A 21,113-nucleotide genomic window follows, 5' to 3' on the forward strand; every position below is an offset into this window, starting at 1 on the left:
CTCCTTCAAGACCGCCATCAAATTTGCGAACTCCCTTGCTCAGCACTCTCCATTTCCCATGGCACCTATCACCATCTCTCTAGTTTATCTTCTCCTTTTTGGTACATAGAATTCTAAGGAAACACCCCAAAGATTTCTGTCCCTAGTTATTCAAGTAATCTGAGTACCGCTGTCAGGGGACTTGGCAATTTAACTACGGTTGCTAATCAGCTGACCTTAAAATCGGGAGATCACCCTGGATTATAAGGGTGGAAACAGTGTCATCCCCTGAGCCCTTAAAAGTGGAGGAATAAGGGAGAGGAGAGGTTCAAAGCATGAGACAGACTCAACACGCCATGACAGGAGCCAACATCCTGGACGTCAGCCTGCTGACAAAAGTGAGGGTGGCCCCCTGTGACAGTACCGGGGTGACAGGAGCCTCATTCCTATTTTCACAGGAACGGAATTCAGCCCATAACCTGACTGAGCTGGGAAGCAGATTCTCCTCTAGAGCCTCCAGAAACACACCCCTTGATCTCAGCCCTATGGAACCCAGAGCAGAGAAATAACTAAGCCATGTTCTGTCCAGAGTCTGACCTACAGAGAATGAATGGATGTTGTGTTAAGTCATTAAATTTGCTAAGGTGGCAACTGGAAACCAAGACATCCTGTTAGAATCACCATCCCTTGAGAGAGGGTGAGTCCCATGTTTTATTTTGTTTTTTAATCCTGTGCTCAAGAACCTAGACTAGCACCTGACAACAACAGACAATAAGTACTTGCTGAATGAATATATACATTCTTTACCCTGAAATCTATATTTCACAAGATCTTAGGAAGTTTTTACCCCAAAACATTGAATAAAAATATTTAAAATGTGGTCTGTATGGCCGCAAGTTCACAATTGCTATCACTTCCATTTCCTAAAGTAGTGGTTTTCAAACGGCATGTTGTAACATATTGGCAGGTCATAAAACCAATTTATGGAGTTGAGAAGGAAATAAAATGTAAAAGTCAGAACTTCTAGTGTAGCGTGTACAAGGGTGTACGCTGGGTCTCAGTGTCAGATGTATTTTCTTACTGTAGGCGCGCACCATCACCATCATTTGAGAACCACAGCCCGATGTCACTCTCTGTGCTATGGACCAGCGTAACATCTAGGGCCTGATTGGAGGTGAGATGGGTGGGGAATGCGTCTGTTAAGAAAGGGGTAATCAAAAAAGAACTACACTATCCCAAGCCTATGATGAAATGTGCAAGGCAAGAGAAAGCACTGTGATTGAAGAATTCACACAAACCGCACCCCTGAAGGGGAGGAAATGAGTCCTTTTCCTCTGTGTTCCTTCACCTTGGGGGATGGAAAAGCACCCCGGACACTGCTCAGGGCCATCAGCGGAAGGCAGTCACTGAGCCTTGGGACAACATCTGGCAGATGGCTTGAGGCTTTCATCCATGAAGCCTCCTAACATGCTATTTATTTTCTTCCTTACGGGGAAAGGATTAAAAACCTAGTACTTATCTATCACCTGAAATTAGCGCTGGCTAATGTCATATAAATTTAGCAGGAAGGGAAGTTAGAAATGTCCTTGGCACATGGAACTGAAGAATAAATGTTGGTTAGAGGAACTTGAAATTGAATCTAGCTCAACATCCTCATTGGTTTTTGCAGATGAGGAAGCTGAACTAGAGGCTGATGCTGTCTCCGTTATTATAACAGTGTTGCTGTTGACTTATCTTTCCTAGGGAATCCTCAGTGGACTGTATATGCATAACAAAGAAGAGTGCTCCCTTCCACCAGTCACCCCGCCTCAAGGGCAAACTTCTGGGTAGCAGGAATCACGCCACACATCTTTTTGCTCTCTTTACTGCCTACTTCGGTTGGGAAATATTTATAATTAATACCTACAAAACACTTAGCATAGTGCCAAGCACACCATGAGAGCAAAGTGAATTCTTTCATATTTACATTGGGCACAGGAAATTCCTGATATGATATTTTGTGTGCTTCAAATCCATTTATGCTTGAAGGGGCGTGAATCTGCCTAAGGTACTTTAAGTAAATGTGTAAAGATGAAAGAATTCCGATTAGTTAGGAAACATTTTGGGTAATTTTTAAGTATATGAAAATAGACTTAGGACACATGATTCATAAAGATAATATTTCTACTGAAAATATAAACTCTTTATAGTAGTATAGTATGAAGTTAAGTTCATTTTCCCTTAGGTAAATGTCAGGCAGAAGAGTTGGGAGTCATACCAATGGCTGTAAATCCCAAAAGCAGAATGTTACTTACTTTAAGAGATGTTCCACAGAGAAAGAATATCAAAACATTAAAAGAAGGGAATCACAGTCTATTTTTTCTGAGGATTCCAACCACTGTTTTATCAAAGATTTTTTTTTCTGAAATCTTACAGGCTCTACAGCGACTTTACCCCTGCTACTTTTATGTTGTATAATTAGCATAAAATTATGTGCTCTTTCACACTGAAAAGACTCTTCTTTTATTAATGACTTGTTGAAAAGTTCTTTGTTACTTATCTTTGAAAGTGAACTTGAAATCAAAAGGTTTCCATGACTTCTTTAAGAGTTCTTAAAAGTAATACAATAGATGGTTATGGATGTCATGGGCAGTCATAAGTTTTCACCTTTAAGGTGGGAAATAAGGTGTGGGAAACAAATCTTGCATCATCCTTTCTCTCCAATTAGATGTTCAGGATTTTGAAGAACATGTATAAAAAATAGTGATGTCCCAACAAGGGCTGTCTGTTCTTTGCCTTCTCCCCTTGTTAGAACAAATAGAAAAATGGATCAGAACAATAAGCGTCCCAAACCTACCATAAAGGCAGAAGGATATAGTAAGAAGTACAATGTAAGTTCTAAATTAGTTTTCATGAGGAACTCACCCAGCCCCTGATCTGTAGTCAGTTCTGGAAACTACCACGCATCTCTGCTGAGCCAAGCATGCCTCATTGCTGTTTTTGGCTGACTGCTTTTTTCTAACACGAGGCTTATCCGAGCACTCCAGATTGGATATGGGCAATTATGAGGGAGGGTGTATGTTATTGCAGATTTCCATCATTTCTCTAGTTATTTTCCTTGCAGTAATAATCCCACAAGACCAACATATCTTGCACAAGAAACTCAAATGGTTTTTGGCTGGGAGCTGCTCTTCAGTTACTCTGTAACCTATTCCTGCTTAACTTCTAGACTTTCCCATTTGCAGCTGGGACCTGCCAAATTGGGGTTTCAGGAGCTGAGTGGCTCCCCACAGCCATAGCTACCTTACTCAAGACTGGCACATGGAAAATAATACCAATTAGTAAAATAATGATCAGATGTCTTCTCAATAATATTGCTATTTATGTACAACAGAAAATACCTTTGTCCAGCACTTCCACTGTGGGCAAAGTAATATAATTTTTTATCCTGAGTGTACTCAAGAAGCTCCCTCTTTTAAGCCCTCTTGTTTTTTCTTATATGTGATATTTCCTTCTTAAATGAAAATCACAGACTGTCAGAGTTGGAAGGAGTCTTAACAGTAATTTATTGCAAACCTAACTGTTGCACAAATCCTCTCTACAATATCTTCAGTGAGGTCCTCCACTATTAACTGCTGTTCTCCAGGGCAAAAAAAAGATTAAAGTAAAATACGAAGGGGATGACACTATATAACTAAAACCAACTGGAAGATCTAGATGTGGTCATTCCTACTCATGAGTTCTCAGTCTTGTTCTCTCACCCAACATGTTTAATTACATTATGAAGAATTTGAAGCAGACTCAATTTAAAGTTTAGACCATTGAGAATGTGGCTTAACAGGGAGAGAAGCAGCACTTCTCAAACAATGTCTTGACCTTGGCATTTCAATGATCTAAAAAGTTAGATAACTTTTAAAGGTCTACCTCATGTGAAAAGAACTAAAGAAAATTTTCATTACTTACTTGAGAAGAAGTTAAATTATCTAGTACAAGCTACAGGTTGAAAGATTAGGTTCTAGAATGAGACTGTGTGGCTTGAACCCTAGCTTTGCCACTAATTAGCTGTATGACCTTGGGAAGTCACTTAACATTTTGAAGCTTTGGTTTACCCATCTGTAAAAATGCCATTACATTATCCTCCTCACTAGACCATTAAGAAGATTAAATGAACTAATTCACATGAAGCACTTTGTTCAGTATATAGCATACGTTTTAAGTATCCAATAAATGGTAGCTTCCTTATGTCCACTGAAGTAATAAAAACATAGTTGTAGAGAGAGCTCACTATTTTTTTTAAAAATTCATTTCATAATCTTAAATTTTCAATGAATTTCTATGAGTACTATTTTGGACTAAATAGTATTGAAAAAAGCATTTTTATGCTATCTGTAGCTTGTAAGGAAATTTTATATTGCCAGAATGTTTTTAACAAATCAATATGGATTATATCATGTGCTAACAGAATAATACAGTTATTCTACTGAACTGATCATATAACTCCATGAATTTTGGAAAGGTGTCAGCATTTAGCCAACAAGTTAGTCATAAATAACTTAACAAAATATAAAGTTATTATATATGCTACTGTAAACTTGGCTATTTCTATGTATGTCTTAGCATTCTTTGCACTGAAGATATTAACAAACCGAATTATATCTCTGATGGGATTTTAAAATAATTTTCTTGAATATGTCCAGACAAGGATTTTTTTTAAAAACCGCTATTATTAAACAATATGGTAAATAAACCAGTCTCTAGTTATATTATACTTTTTACAAAACATCCTCGTATACCATTATTCATTTTTATCCCCAATTATCCAATTCTAATCTGCTTTTTCCTCAGAGCAAAAAAGCAAAACAAGACAGGAACTTCATTTCCTAATTGTAAAAAGAATTTAAATTCTGCCAGGCCAGAATATCTATGGAACTAAGTAGGAAATCAAAGAATAAATAAAGCTAACTATTTTTAACTTCTCTCCCATCCCCCAGAAGTCAGTCATTGTAAGCTGAAACACATCACTCTCTGAAGATGATTCTTTTCATACTGACCTTGAGATCTGGAAATTCTTAATAAAGAGTTTTCTAATGGTTAAGTTTGTAATCATTGTAATGAGTTATGATCCAGAAATCAGGGAGCTCAAAATAATTACTTGGAGAAAAATGAAAGAATCTTAGTTGGGAAATATTATTGAGTCATATATAAATTTTTTTTCAAAATATATTCAGATTAGTGTCTACCAAAGATTAGGGATTGGGGTTGCCTTCCTGGCATTTAATACTCCATCCCTGGGCTTCACATTTCAGTTAGTAATTAGTATTTCATGAAGGGACAATAAGCATTTACATATTAGATAACAAGACAGTTGATGGCAGTCTACAGATGTTATTCTGAGTGAAATGAAAACTATACTCACATTCTACAACAATCACTTGAAGGTGTCATAACGCATGTCCCAGGCTGCATTAACTCAGAGACATTTCACTTGCCCACTTACCCTAGTTGTTTTCACTTTATTCCCAGAGGAACAGCTCCATCCTTTCCGATCTGGAAGAACTTTACATTCCTCTCCCTCAAGACATGGCTGCATGTGGCACCACCACTTCTGTTCTACTATTGAAGCTACAAGAAGCAGAAAAATCAATTCAATATTTTCTACTTGGCCTGTTATTTCTCTGGGTGCACATTTAAAGAGGAACAAAAGCCACCAATTTTTCCCGCTACCAGGTGGACTTGGTTTTGAAGCAGGCTTCTTTTTTTGTCCAAAGGGGAATAATCTAGTTTCTGACTAAAATGATTTTTCTAATGTTTATTTTTGTAATGAAACCTAATATGAGATCTACCCTCAACAAATGTTTAGATGTACAATACTGTATTATTAATGAAAGACATATTTTTGAAGGATTTTTCATGTGCATATAGGCTTCAGAAAAATTAATATATTGGAAAGAAACTGTGTGATCCCATGTGTTCGCTGATAAAATGAGCCCATGACCAGTTGAGAGTCAATATTACAATCAATGTAATATTACCCACAAGGAGGCTAAAATCAAGAGGGCATTAGAGTTAGTATAACATATATATTATTTTTACTGTGGGCAGTAACCACCACAAGGGCTGTGCCCTGGCAGTATGAGCTTGTAACAAACTATTATATATGGTAACACCAGTTAAACAGACCCACATAAATATTTACATCTTTAATGTAATTAGGTGAACCCTCCAGCAAAGAAATTAATATTTCAATGAATCTCAGTAAAAATATTTTCTGCGAACTTATCCACAGCTAAACATTCACTCACGTATGGTTATTTTTCATTCTTAAGAACATGCATGGATTTAGGTACCCATATTATTTAGTCAGCATCTGTTTTCACCTTTCCTTTCCCAGTTAATTCATGTGCTTACACCTACCCCCACTGGCAAGTCGATATTCCATGATATCAAAGTCGGAAACACATTGACTTGCTGTAATCTCATTATAGTGCCTTTTCCGACAAAACTGCATGAGACCCTAGACGTCCTTCCAGATGATTTTAGATTTCAAAATACCCCCCAACTAACCTATCAACCACATGGTTTATAGCGTGGTTCCCCGGGACTGACTGACCCCAATTCACAGCATTATAGTGGGGCTCCAGCTCTAAGCAGTCCCCAGCTACCCCATCACAATGAGCAATGGAATACGTCGCACCGTCCACACAAGATGGAGCCGCTCGCGTTGTGCCGGCCACCTGCCCGGGGAAGCAGGAGCACTTGACTGTCTGTGATCGTTCTTCTATCTTGTTCTTATTACAGCATCTGTGGAGCGCCACCACCTCGCAAGTGCCCGTTTTAACATGGTGAGCTGCACAAACAGAAACAAAAGATGGAACAACACTGAGAAAGCTTTGGATACCTCCTCCTCTTTTTAATTAGAATACATTAAATAGCGCTCTATAAGGGATCCACCATGCATGAAACTAGAAATACAATGATGCTGACTCCATAATGCAGATTTGATTTCTTTTCTAAATGTGGTAGGACCATGTCTGTCAGTAAGTGCTTGGTGAAGCAGGAACAATTAGTGACTAGATTAGAATGAGCTGTTAGGTCGGTCTGAAATATAGAGGCAATATGTGATATCATCAAAAACATATTTGCATATGACTTTTACACTTTTTTGTTAATCAAAGTAAGGTAAACCACTGGACCAAGGGCCCTGCAGTGGGGCTGACACCAGCCCTGTTATCAAAGTAGATTGGAGTTGATAAAGGTTATGTTCTTCTTGGGGTAACTGTAAGGGAACCCCTTTTAGGAAGCAAGGAGGCAGAGGGTGGGAACCAACTCTTCAGTATTCTGTCCCATTTTCCTGGTAATGGACCAATTGGGTGACTATTGAAATAGTCCTATTTTACTAAAAGTCCCAGCCAATCTCAATACCCAAAAATCATTCCTTTCAATTTTGCCTGAGGGAAAAATCACCACCAAATGGCAAAAACTTCAGCCAGAACTTGAACAGATCCATATCTAACCAGGAAGCACAGTCTAATAAGCTATGAGGCTTCCCCTGCCCATTTCATTCACATCACAAAAAGACTACTGAACCGTTAGGGCAACTGAATTTTTGGACCTCACTATCATATTACAAGAGGGTTTGAGTTTGCTTTCATTGTTATTTACTTCTTCAGCATTTCTTCTTCAAAGTATTAACCCTACTGCAAAATGATAAAGGAAAAAGTTTCACCTGCTAAAAATTAAAATTGCTTAAAATCAACATTTGTTGAAAGCTGTGCTTTCAGAAATTTAAAATATATATATAATTGATATAAAAGATTTAAAAAGAAGAGTACATGTGACGTTAATATTATAAACATATTAAGACACATTTTGTAAATGAGATGAGTACTTCATGCATTAACATTCATCTCTGCCTCAGAGATGAACTGCTGTGCAGTAACTCGGATTAGAGCTTGCTTAGATTTTTCTCGTAAGAGAAAGCAAATCACTCATATTGCCCACCTCATCCCTCCACAAGAGACCAAGGAACTCAGGTGTGACATGCAGCTTTAACATGTAGTCCACAAAAGAACTTTCAAGAAGCAGATACAGTTAGCAGTGTCACAGAGGTTTTTCTGCCACTGTAGTTACAAAAAGGAATTCCTCTGTGTTTGATGTAAATAAAAGCCAATCTTGACAAAAGCTGAAAACTTTCTTAGCTGAGGATTATTTCCATTTGATTTATGCTATACAAGTCAACATACCATTTTCCATACTTTTTGTCTGAGTCGGTACCATATACCAGGTATGGTTCTGAGTACTGGAGATGCCATAAGGAATAAGAGGGACATAGATCCTGTACTCATGAAACTCATATTCCCATAGAGACAAATAATAACTACCTGTCAATGATAAAGCAAGACAATAATAGATTTTTAAGCTATTTGAAGAAAGTGCCAAAGAATGATGTAATTGGGAGTAATCAAGTGGAGAGGGGATGTGTATTTTTGTGAGAGTACCAGGGAAAAGGAAGCACATTTGGAAGACCTAAGAAAGGTAGAGTATTTCAGAGAAGAAGCTGCAAGTGACAAGATGCTAAAAGGGGGAAACGCATGGTCTGCCCCCAGGATGGTGCACTGACCATGTGGCTGAACAACTGAGCGGCAGAGGGAAATGTTTGCTAACATTACATTAGCGAAATGTGTCCAAAACAGGAGGATCATGTAGGGGCTGGTGTGCTACCATAAGGAGGCCGGGTTTTCTTCTCACTGCAAGGGAAAGCCTTTGGGTGGAAAGGTATCTTCTCAATGCTTTAGTTCCCTCTGGCTGCTCTTTATAGAGAATGGGCTGAAGAAAGCCAGAGTGGAAGCAGGGGAACAGTTATGAAGGGGTTGCAGCAGTCCACGTGATAAAGGTTGGTGCTTGCCTAGACTAGCAGCAGCCGCTGGGGAGAAGTGGCAGAATAGGGGTATTTCAGTGTAGAGTTGGTTTGATGTGCTAATGTGTTGAATGTGAACTGTGAGGGAAAGAAATGAAAGATTCCTCCTAAGCTTGTCCTGAGCAATTAGGTGGTGTGTTCTGTTAGACAGAGAAAAGCTGGGAAAAGGCAGTTTGGCAAAAGATGGGTTGGGTTAGAATATCTGTAGTTCTGTTTTGTCTGTGTTAAGTTTAAGATTCTTGCAAGACACCCAAGTAGAGAAGTAAATTAGACAGCAACATTTATGGAAGCTTAGGGAAAAGATCTGGGCTGCAGATAGAACACACTTAAGAGACCTAGGCTGACAGGTGATATTTAAAGCCATAGGCTGACCCCCAATTACCACAGAAAGGTTGCCAATAGAGAAGAAGGATGAATAGTCCAAAATTTTAATCTGGGATGGGGGAGATGGCAAGAAAGACTGAGAGTAACACATGAGGTAAGGTGGAGAGAATATAAGACAAAGGCTTGGAGAGCTGAAGAACAAAATGATTTCAAGGAGGAGGACTTTTCATCTTATGTCAAATGCTGCTGAAAGTTCCAATAAAGAAGAGAAATAATTGTCCATTAAAAAAGTAATATGATGTAGTGGTTAAGGAAAGCCAGAGTAGCTGGATTCAAATCTAAGGTCCTCCCAATGCTGTATGACCTTGGGCAAGTCTAGTATCTGTGAGTAGCATTTTTTTTCATATCTAAAAGAGTGGTATAAATAACACTGTCTGCATAGGGTTGGTTTGAGGATTAAACAAGTTAAAATGTATAACATATTTAGAACTCTGCCTGTCTCATAGTAGGCACTCTGTAAATGTTAGGTATTGTTAGTATTTGATCTTGGTAAAAGTCACTTTGGTATGATGAAAATAAAAGCATGATTAAAATAAGTTTATAAGAGAATGGGATGTAAAACTGTATGGACAATTATAAAAAATGTATTTCCAGGAGTTTTGCTGTGAAAGGAAGAAGGAAATGGAGCAATAGCTGGAATGAAGGGAAATATTTTAAATGGATGCCATAAAAGCATGCTTCCAGGGAGCGATCTGGTAGGGAAAGAAATTGACAGTATAGAAAAGAAAAATGGGTAATTAAAAAAAACGTTCTCAAGAAGGAAAACAGCATTGAAATTCAGGGCAACTGGGGGGTTGGCATTAGATTGATGGGGGGACACCTAATCCCTTTTTATAAGAATGAAGGTGGGATATGTTCATACAGGTACATGTGGGTGTGAGTGGATTAGGTGGTGAGAAGAAGAGGCAGTTTCTTATGTGATTTCATCTTATTGCTATGAAACAGAGATGTTTGGGAAGAAAAAAGAAGACATGAAATAGATACCTCAAGGAGGAGAAGCAAATTTAGTGGGAAGAAGTGGGGCAGTGCAGTAGGGAGGTGAGGCACAGTGTGGATGGCAGAGGACACAGTGGGGGAGAGAGGGCTGGTGCTGCAGCCCAGATGGAGATGGACGTCTCTGTGATGACAGACTGCTTGGGACCCTGGACGTCTGACAGTGATTCAGGGAAACAGATGTGGGTCCTGATGAGATTAGTCCCCCAAGTCTTTGAATGTCAGTCCTGCCAGGTTAGAGACAAGAGATTACTAGGGCTTCTTCAGACAGTGACAGTGTTGGGCAGAGCTCTGAGCCCAGACAGCTTCAGGAGAGCTGGATGGTGGCTCGGGCTGTTTTCCACGGCTCTATGGCAGCCAGGCACAGACAGTGAGGTTCCACTGACCTCTCCCCCAAGAAAAGAGGCATCATTTCAGCACCCACTAAGCCCACTTTACCATCTGTTATAAGGAGATCTTAGCATACATTGGAAAAGAATGGACAGGTGAAAACTGCATCTGGCTTCCCCTCCTCAATGCCAGCCAATATTACAATTCATTTCTACTCTGCTTACAAGAAAAATAAGAGGGTAGTTGTGGTAGCTATTAGTATTGTTCATCAAATATCTCTGGTTCTCTCCCTTCTGGACACATGGCGACATTATTTCTCCACTGCATTAAATTACTTGCTTTGGACAACAAAATGAAAGCTAGCATAATATAAGTCAGTTATGAGCAAAAGTGAAAGATACCAGTCCTCGTGCATGCTTTAAGGGTTAGTGTATAATTCACCACATTTCTCCCCACCAGTCAGAGCAACCAATTATGTTGACTGTGTGAACTGTATCAACCTGAGTCCCCAAGTGATATGACATGAAATAAACCTTAAGTTTTTACAAGCCTCTTAAATTTTGAGGCTGTGAGTTACTGTCACAAAATGTGGCCCATCCTCACTACCCAGTAGGACTTGCTGCGTCTCCCTAGATTGTTCAGGAGGATGTATTTTTCCAAATGTGTCAGTAGGAGGGTAAGTCAGTAAAGCATGATGCCTCAAAACATGGGCCATTCGAAGTTATTTGAGTCATTGCAGGATGGATGTGGACAAGAAAGAAACTGTTGTTTATAAATTTATATAATTCAAAGGATTATAAAAAATTACTCTACAATTGGGCAATTACAGTGGCTAAGTGTGGCATGTCAGAGCTCCGGTGAAGAAAGCGTGCTCCTTTCTTTGAGGAGGAAGGAGGTGAAAGGATGCCCATAATGTATAATGAAGAGAAGGAAATGCAGAAGCTGCCCTGGGAGGACAGAGAGCCAGGTCTCCTTCAGGGAACATGGTACTAAGTGTTGAGAGTGAGAGTAAAGGTGTCCAGGAAAAGCCAGCTGGGCTGACCATGCCTTCTCTGCCCTGAACTTCCCCTGCATTGTCTGTGAATACAGTGCACAGCCCACACAGGCTGAGTTGCCTGGGGGAAAGGGGCTTTGTAAAAATCTCTCCATGCCTTTGTTTTTCTTACTGAAACTGAAGGTGTAAAGCTTTTTGTAGGGAAAGGGGAGAAAGATAATTAACCTTTTTTAAAGGGAATAGATGATATAGATAGGTAGGTGGCTGAACTGATGAGCTGACAGGTAATCTTGTGCTCAAAGAGTTCAAAGGCATCGGTAGGGAGAATATTCAGTATTTTTTTTATATATATACGCTGGTGACTACACCAAGTGAAATGAGATACCTTAAAACAGGGAAATGAGTCTTCTAGCAAAATTTAGTCCACCTAAGCCTGGCATAAGTACACATAGATAGAAGTTTCTTATTTGTCTACTGTGTGTCTTCTCATGATAAACAAATTCTTATAGACAAAGACCAATTTTTCTTGTAAACTGCTCAGTATGTGGTATGTGTTTAATAAATGGTAAATAAGCAATTTAAAAAGGTAAAACTAATTCCTGTGGTTTTCCTTTAAAAGGTTAATGAGACTGTAGGAAATTCAAGCAGTTACTAGAATTCTCTATACAGATTCAGAGCTCGATGTAAACTAACCTAATCAAATATTAGGGATTTCCAAATTAACAAAACAAACTTCACAGACCATTAGCATCATACCAAAATGACACAAGACCCCCTGGAGAAGATTTAAATGAAAAAAAGATCAAACAACTTTCTTCATATCACAATTCCCAAGTCACAAGCAAACAATAACAACAACAACAAAAAACCTACCTTTCTCCCATCCTTTCTTCCCTGGATGTGATGCATAAACACAAAGTGTTGTTTCCTGCTTTCCTGCATGTTTGTGAAAGGACACTGGAGACACGTGTGAAAGCCGTGGTACCAGCGCGTACCCAGCTCTGACTGATGCCTGCCAAAGTTGTCACCCGTATGTCTCATTTCAACAATAAGATCACTGACCCCAGAAACACAGCCTTAGGAGACTGCCTCTTAAATCACATGTTAATATTTTTAAATATTTTGCAAAACTGTTATGACTGGCATATTCTGGAATGAAGTCCTTTAAGGCATTTTAGTAAAACCTTTGTTTCCAACTGAAGTTTTACCTCCCGAAAGGAAATTCGCCACAGAACAACAATAACCAAAAAACAAATTAAACATCATTTGGTTTATATGCCTGCATAGATTTTTTATAAATTATTTAATATACACACACATATATAATTAGACATAATTATACATTTATGTCTGCACACATATTAATGTGGTCACATTTTATTCATCACCTGTGAACAATCATAGATGGACAGGTATGAAAAATGGGTTCACAAGGGAATAATATTTATGTAAATAATTCACCTTGAATAGTGATTGCTGGCCTTAGGTTAGTAAGAGCACAAAGCTATGCATAGCACATTCTATAAATAAGAATGATCTGCTCCCTCTGGAAACAACTTATGGAATAATGGGAATAGCTCACATGTATTGAAAGTGCACTGTATGCCAAGTACTATTCCATTTTATCATCACGACCATTGAAGAGGAAGCTATAATTATCCCCAACTTATGGATGCAGAAACTGAGCTACAGAAATGTTAACTAGCTCAAGGTAAAATAGTGAGTAAAAGACAAAACCAGACACGAGAATCTAGGCAGTTTGCATTCAGAAGCCACAGTCTTAAACATCATCGTACAGTGAATTTTTTGTAGAGCTCCACACACATACACAGACTACAGTTCTGGATAATGTGGAAGAATACTGTAAGTTTGTCGCTCTCCCCACATGCAATGCTTGGTACCCTCAAAAGGACATGTGCTCTGGAGCTGAAATACCACAGTCTGAGCCTATAGAGTAAACCCTTGAGCAAGTCCATTTACCCTTCAAAGGACTGGCTTGTTCATCTCTGAAATGACTCTATAATAGAGTCCTCATGAAGGCCAAATGAGCTAATAAATAGGAGACTGCTTTTCAATTGTATCGCATTACTTAAATGTTAGATATCTCTATTTTTACAATTAATGTAAAGAACATCAAAATGATACAACCAACAAATTACAAAGATGCAGCTACTAGGGAAAATTATCTACATTTTTAAAGTTTTAATTGCATATTTCAGGAAATCTGTATATTTAACTGTGTCAAATGACACGCATGTAAAAAAAATGTTAATCTGACATGATTACACTACAGAAGAGTAAACTTAGCATCAAGTTATGAATTTGTTCCTACTTGGTTTCCTTTCCATTAAATTTCAGTTCTTTCTTGTATTTTTATTTGTCTCATTGATCCTGAAATTTTGTTTGTCACCATATGCTTGTATTTAATAGTCTTACCCAGCATGACTAGCTCCCAAGAGAGTCTGCATTACACCTTCTAAGCAGAAATAAAGCATAACCTACATGCACCAATAGTCATCTGAAATGCAAACTACTTAGTGGATTTAGGTTGCTGTAAATCACTTCGAATGGAAAAAAATGTGCTGAGACAAAAACTTTTTGAGACAGCTAATTTCTCACTTTAATTCATTAGACTGAGAAAATAGGCCACATTTTAAGATTTTCATGCTGAAGCAATCTAATTAAAAGAAATGGTCATTTAAAAAGCTCAGTGAAATTTCAAAAGTTTGCATAATTTATGAAGTCAGGATGATTAGGAAGGAAATAGCCAAGTGCCAATGATATTTTTACAAAGCCTGTTTTCTAAAACTGTCCCATTTTTATATGGAAAAATAAAATTATTGGGAAAAAACAGATAGCCACTAATGGATAATAACCCGAACAGCAGTATAGTCACACAAACTCAACCAGAGGACGTTCCCAGTCAAGTTTTAAGAGAAAAGAGGCAGAACAGAAGATTTACCCGTGGGAGAATTTTAGATTCATTGCCCCTCAGCTCAGTCATGAACTCTTCTACAGCCACATTTTAAATGAGGATTGATTTTGAGGAAGGCAAACCTCCAACATTCGTGGTCTTAGAAACTGTCCAGCAACTTCTGCTTGTAAGGCCTGCTTTGAAAAAGGAAATAGACTAACCCAACCCATCTCTCTGGAAATGTGAACTAAAAGTCACAGAACTGCCACAGGGAAATGGGCATCTGAGCCAGAGGTTATCTGGTATCAAGTCAGACAACCCATGGAAAGCTCTGTGTATGCCTCCTGGTTACGAGGGACTGGGACTCAGAGGAAGCAGACAGGAGAGGGACTAAGGACAGATGCAAAGAGAGGTAAAGGATAAGAAAGTAGGTAATCTCCCTTGGTGTTTGTCCTTTCTGAGGGCTTCCTGAAATTTTCCCAAATTCTGAAATAGTTTATAGAATAGGTTTCAATGAGCCCTTTTTTTCCTGAGGTAACTTTATATCTCGATTTTTTGACCTTAAAAATGTGCTGACTAGGATATTTCTCTTTTTTTATTCAAAGCTGTAATTAACAAAAGCCAATTATCAGAAGTATTCTCTACCCCCACTTTTAAGAGCAAGAGACAGGTTTGCACCTTCAAAGTAGGACCCAGGAAATTCACAATCCTGAGGTCACACTTTCTACATTTACCTCCTAGTAAAAATTGACATTTCAAATGATGACCCTAAGGCCAGCTCAAATGACTATGAAAGGAATGGTCCATTATATATTTTTTAATGTTTCTAATGGCAAAGGTTTAAAACAGATTTCCTATTTAATCCCAAATTACACAAAAAAATGCAGAATCAGAACATCCCCAATTCCTATACACTGTAAGGGTCACACTTTTTTTATGATTAATAATATTTCTGTAAGTGTTACTAGGAAGGAAGTCAGTGCCACCCAAGTGCTTCTTGAGGAAAATGACATCATGACTACAAAAAGCAGTGGACAGAAAGAAGGGCCATCTGGGCTCTAGTGCAGAGTTCTCTAACCCTGAAATACGTAACATTGAGTAGGTCATTTAGAGCTCTAGGCCTCCTTCCTCATCTGCAAAAGAAATCAGACTAGATTTAGAGGTAAGTTAAAGATTCCTTCCAATTCTAAACTTCTATGAGGTGATGAAAAATGATTAAGTTTCATTATAATAGGTGCAATATATTAGACCCATCAGAAAAATGAAAGTCAAACATTTTTGTCAATTGTTTCAAACTAACATAAATTAACTTCATTAAGTCACTGAATTTAATAAGAAACTGAGAAGGGAGTTTCTGAAATTTCTATTTGGGATCTAATTCTTATCTGAATGAAGTCACAAATGTTGACTACACAGTGTAATATCCACTGTAAGGTGAGCCTGTGTACCCGTATTGCAAATGTACAGAACAGTTTGATGTTGATGCCATGAGAACAATCAAGAGTAAAAGGTGACAGTGCAGTGGTTTGGGTGAGAATTCTAGTCAGATGGTTTAGGTTCAAGTCCCTGCTTTAAAAGAGAGTGCCTACCTATTTCTTTCCTCCTGGGCTCACAAGTAGACTACATTTTCTGGTCTCCCTTCCATGTGGAAGGTGGGCAGAATTCAGTTATACTTCTTCAAAACCAGGCCTATAAAAACCTCTCAGTCAGCCACTCTCTCTTTGCCATTCAGAAAGATGTCAGCGCCAAAGGTGACCCTGAAGAGCCACCATCATCAACCTGGATCCCTGAATGACTGTGTGGAGAAGAGACCCTCCCCTTGACACTACCTGGGTTCATATGCACAAGAAATAAACTAAGGCTATGTTAAGCCAATGAGATTCAGTGGTGTATCTGTCCTAAGAGTGTGCATTATCTAAAATGCAATAATATTTCTAGTAATGGACCTAGGAAGGAGTCAGGTAAAATTCAAGTGCTTAAGGGAAATTATACAGTTAGTGAAAAGACCACTGCTCTGGTCTGAATGTTTCTGGGCCCCCAGAAGTCGTATGCTGAGAAACCTAATGCTCAAGGTGATAATATTAAGAGGTTGGATCTTTGAAAGGTGTGCAGGTTTAGTGCTCTTATTAAAGAGCTAGGTCCCCTCTTCCATCATGTGAGGATACAACACGAAGTCTGCAACCAAGAAGAGGGTCCTCATTTGACCACACTGGCATCCTGATCTTGGACTGCCAGCCTCTGGAACTGTGAGAAATAAATTTCCATTGTTTATAAGCCACCCAGTCTGTTTTTTTGTTACAGCTGCCGAAGTGGATTGAGACACACAGAGAACAAAGATGTGATTTGAAAGATTATTCACCTTTCTATGCTTCAGCACCTCATTCGTAAAATGGGAATTTTACAAATCTACCATAAAGGTTATGAAGATCAATTGAGTCAACATTCATAATGATGCTTACATTCCATAAAGAGTAAATGTCACTGTAGTTGTTATGGAGGCTAAGAAGACTTTACTTAGACCCTTGAATATTTTTGTAGAATGCAGATATCTAAGAGAGAATTACTGATTTTTAGAGACTAAAAGAATAATGGAGATAAGGAAAGGAAATTAATGGTTGTAAAACATCTGAAATACTAACTAGTTCAAGATCACAGACCTAGAGAATAGAAATCTATAATTAGAACTTAGCTCTCTGAATTTCCAGTTCAATGTCACTTTCATTACCTATCCTCCACATCTCCGTACTCACCAAATTCCTCTCATTCTGCCTCCTGTATGCCTCCTTAACTTCACTCCCTCTTCTACAACTTTACCTCTGCTGACTTAGCTTATACAATACATCCTTAACATCTTTTACTTGCATAATCACAAGGGCCCCTGACTGGCCTCCCTACTTGTATGCTTGTTTCCTTACACACATATAACACACATTCAACTATGATAGATCTTTCTAAAATTAAGCCCAGAGTATAAAATCATTCTTGGTCCTAGGAGGAATTCAAACTTTTGGGCATAGCTCAAGCATCCTTTCATCAGCCCACCTCTGACTTCTCCAGCCTCACTCCCCTGCCACTCTTATACACTACACTGAAATCATGAACTATTTTTAGAACTTTATTAGATCTTTGCTCAGGCCACCTCATTCCTTCTTGAATCACTGCCCCACTTTTTAATCCCAGGAAACACCTCCCCATCTTTCAAGTTCAGAACATTACAACACTAATTATGCCGCTGTTCATAGAATGGACGATTCCCACCTCTGACTGACATTTTCTTACCTATTCTGTGACACCTGCAATGGGTTTCCATTTTTACTTTTTATATTTGTTTTCCTCTCTTAAATGGTGAGGCACAAATTCATGATTATTCATCTCTTACTCTCCAGCTTGTGGCACAGTTTGAGATCCATAATAGAAAAATCAATATGCTTGAGGAATAAATGAATGGTTTACTATAAGAGTTCTCAAAAGAGAAGAAAACAGAAACTTTAACCATTTTCTCAAATCCAGGCTTAGATGGACTTAATAGGAATTGTAAAATCATTTGACCTTGCTAATTTGTGGATATGTGTGCTTTTTTTATTCTACTGAACAGCCAGTTAGGGTTTCAGGGGATACACACTCCATGAGCTCTGGATTGGGATGTCAGAATCCCTAGGTTCTATTTCTTTATCACAAACTATCTAATCCTTGGTAAATCAATTAATCTCCCTAAGTCATATTTTATCATCTATAAAATGAGGAAATTGGCCATATACAATAAAACATTTAATATCATGTAGTAAAGAAAAATATGTGACATCAGCTAAAAGTATTCCAACCAGCAGCACTTGTACATAATAGAAGAGAGACTTCCATCATAATCAGTGAAAGCCTGTTCATCAGAGAAGCAATGTGACATTGTATTCTGACCCAGGAGACCTTGATTTTGGTTCAAAACAATTTTTCTTTGAACAAAATCACTTATGCAGATTTCAGTTTCCTCAACGACAAGTTTCTTCTCTTTAAAAACATGGTGTATGGGATACCATGTATAAATCTAGATGGACAGAGGCACTGAAGTCATTTAACTTTAGGAAATGATTATCCACTGAGAGAAGGATAGGCTTCTACCATTTTCTATGTCTAATTTTGCAGCTTCATAATTGCATGCCCTTCTGTATACCAAGAGGTTTTCTACATTTGGGGTATTCTTTGAAGCCAGCAAGACATCTATAAACAGAAGAAACCAATTTTACTAAAGAACCAATGAAATCTTTGCCTCCCCGCAAAATCTTTACTCACACATGGAGGACTTGCTTTGTTCCCAGGGATTGACATGAAAAGCAACTTTGGGTTATCTTTCCCCTACCCTTTAGCAATTTCAATATGAAATATCCGGGTATCAAGAGTCACTCTAGATCAAAAGGATATAAATCCTAAGTCAACTTATTAACACAACCAGAGAAGCCTAGATGAGGCCTTTTCTTAGGTTTTAGAAGAAAGTTGCTAGCAGCTCTTGGAGAAATTATTTTCTGTACTACTCATTTGTTGCATAAGGACTTTATACTGTCATATAAGTTAAGTTTTATTTTTGTTGACAGCTTCTGAAAATGTCCTCTTAAAAATGACTTTAGAATTCATTCATGATGTGAAATTCAAGCTAGAATAGAGAAGGAGCAAAGTGTAGTAGGAGGATCACTGGTTGGTGAGTCAGAAAACCTGTGCCCTCATTTATACCCCACTACTCACGGATCATGGGATCCCTGCTGCTCATGCAAACAGTGAAGACTCAGCCAACACTGAAGTGCCAGGCACTGTGCTGTCTTCTGAGCATATAAAACTAAAGGAAAACTGACCCTCATTTCAAGGGGCCTAGAAGGCATTAGGGGGAGAGAGAACGCCATTACCCAGAAAGTGAAATAAAGTGATAAAGTCCATAATGCAAACAGCCACAGAATGTACTAAGATTACAAAAAAAAAAAAAAAACCAAAAAACAGTCAATTCAACCCAGCGAGGACAGGCATGAAGGGAGATCAACAAATATTTCACAAAATCAATGACGCTTAATCTGAATTTTTGTGAGATACCTGTACACTTGCCAAGTCAAATTAGCAACACTGGCCTCACTTAGTTTCCTGATCTGGACCAGATGATCTCTAAGCTCCCTCTGGTTTTAAATTTCTATAATTCTTTGTACATCTTTAATCACAAAATAAAAGGTATATATATTTTGTTTATAGATATGTACATTTGACTATAGTGCATATACTACCCCAAACCCTATTATTTTGTTTACATATGTATATATTTAACCATAGTACATATAACTATCCAAAACCCTATATTGAAGTATCTCTAATATAGAAGACTTCCTAAAACACTTGCCTTGCTTCTTTAAACTGTACCTCCTAAACATCACTGAACATTTCAGTATTAATCTCGGCCATGATTATCAGCATCCAGTCCTGGGTATGCTGGAAGGGCAGCTTTATACAGATGCACCAAAGCACAACAGTGTAAAGTCGGTCCTAAGTGGGTGCTGACCAGCGGCATCCTAGGAATTTATTTTCTTGAAAAGGTCCCTGGTGTTAGCTTTTTATTTTGGTAATTTGCCTTTTTCTCCTGAAAGTGAAGCGAGCATATATGAAAGCAGTGACATGCCCTCCCGGGCACCGCAAAATGGACCTCTTTCCACGAAACTAATTAATTAATCAAAGGCTAAAGTAGCCTTCTGGTGGGAGGCAGCAGAGTGTCTGCTGGTTACAGGGTGAAATCAAGCCAGCTTTCACACAGCTGTGTGACTTTGATCAAGTTACTTAACTCCACATCAGTTTTCTCATCTGTAAAACAAGAATCACAAACCTACTTCACAGTATTGTTGGGAAAATTAGGTAAAAGAGAATGGGTAAAGCTCTTAGCACTGTATCCAGCACTGTAAACAGTGCACAGGGATCATTACCTATTACTATCACCATCATTATTACAAAACCAGGGGCTCCTGTTAGCCTTGTGAGAACATTCTTCAGGATGAGAGGTATGACAGATGGCAATGGTTTCAAGTGAAATTAATTTACGGATCTATTCCTTAGCAAACTACCTTCTTATCTAAGAGTCAGTAGATAGCATAAATCGTTGCATAGTAGCTGAGAACACAAATTCTAGAGCCAGACTATTTGGGTTCAAATTTCAGCTCTGCCATTTATTTGCTGCATAACCTTTGACAAATAACTTCTCAACATCTAAGTTTTCTCATCTGTAAAATGTGTAAAAAATCATAGTCCCTGCTTCATAGCAGTGTTGTAAGGACTTAATACATATAAAACACTTGAGACATATCTAGCCACAGTAAGTATTCTGCAAATGTTTCTACTGATAGAAATGACATTTTAAAACCGTTAGAGAAGTAGGACGTGGCATCATCAGAGCGGAGTGGGACCGTGTGGATGGTGACAATATTCCTGCAGTGGAACAGCATTCTCATGGGGGAGCCCTCTTGGGGAAGAGGACCCCTGAGAGTTTTTTCTCTAGGATCAGATAGACTGGAATTGGAAAGCCAACCTACTATGCGTGACCTTGCTCAAGTTGTTTCACTCCAAAGTCTCAGATAACTCAGTCATAAAATGGGAATAGTAGTATTTAC

At 38.4% G+C, this 21,113-nt stretch overlaps 1 protein-coding gene across 2 annotated transcripts in view; it reads right to left on the reverse strand.

Moving 5' to 3' along the window:
• The window catches only part of TAFA2 (TAFA chemokine like family member 2), a 471,550-nt gene that overhangs the window by 56,012 nt on the left and 394,425 nt on the right, over nt 1–21,113 (reverse strand). For both annotated transcript variants that reach the window (XM_036894991.2, XM_036894989.2), the window contains exons 3-4: nt 6,653–6,805; nt 5,456–5,580 (exon numbers count right to left, since the gene is read on the reverse strand). In XM_036894991.2, coding sequence (XP_036750886.1) covers nt 5,456–5,580; nt 6,653–6,805 — 278 coding nt within the window. The remainder of the gene's footprint in view (nt 1–5,455; nt 5,581–6,652; nt 6,806–21,113) is intronic.

The sequence above is a fragment of the Manis pentadactyla genome, chromosome 10 (assembly GCF_030020395.1).
Source record: "Manis pentadactyla isolate mManPen7 chromosome 10, mManPen7.hap1, whole genome shotgun sequence".
In the NCBI taxonomy this organism is placed as follows: Eukaryota; Metazoa; Chordata; class Mammalia; order Pholidota; family Manidae; genus Manis; species Manis pentadactyla.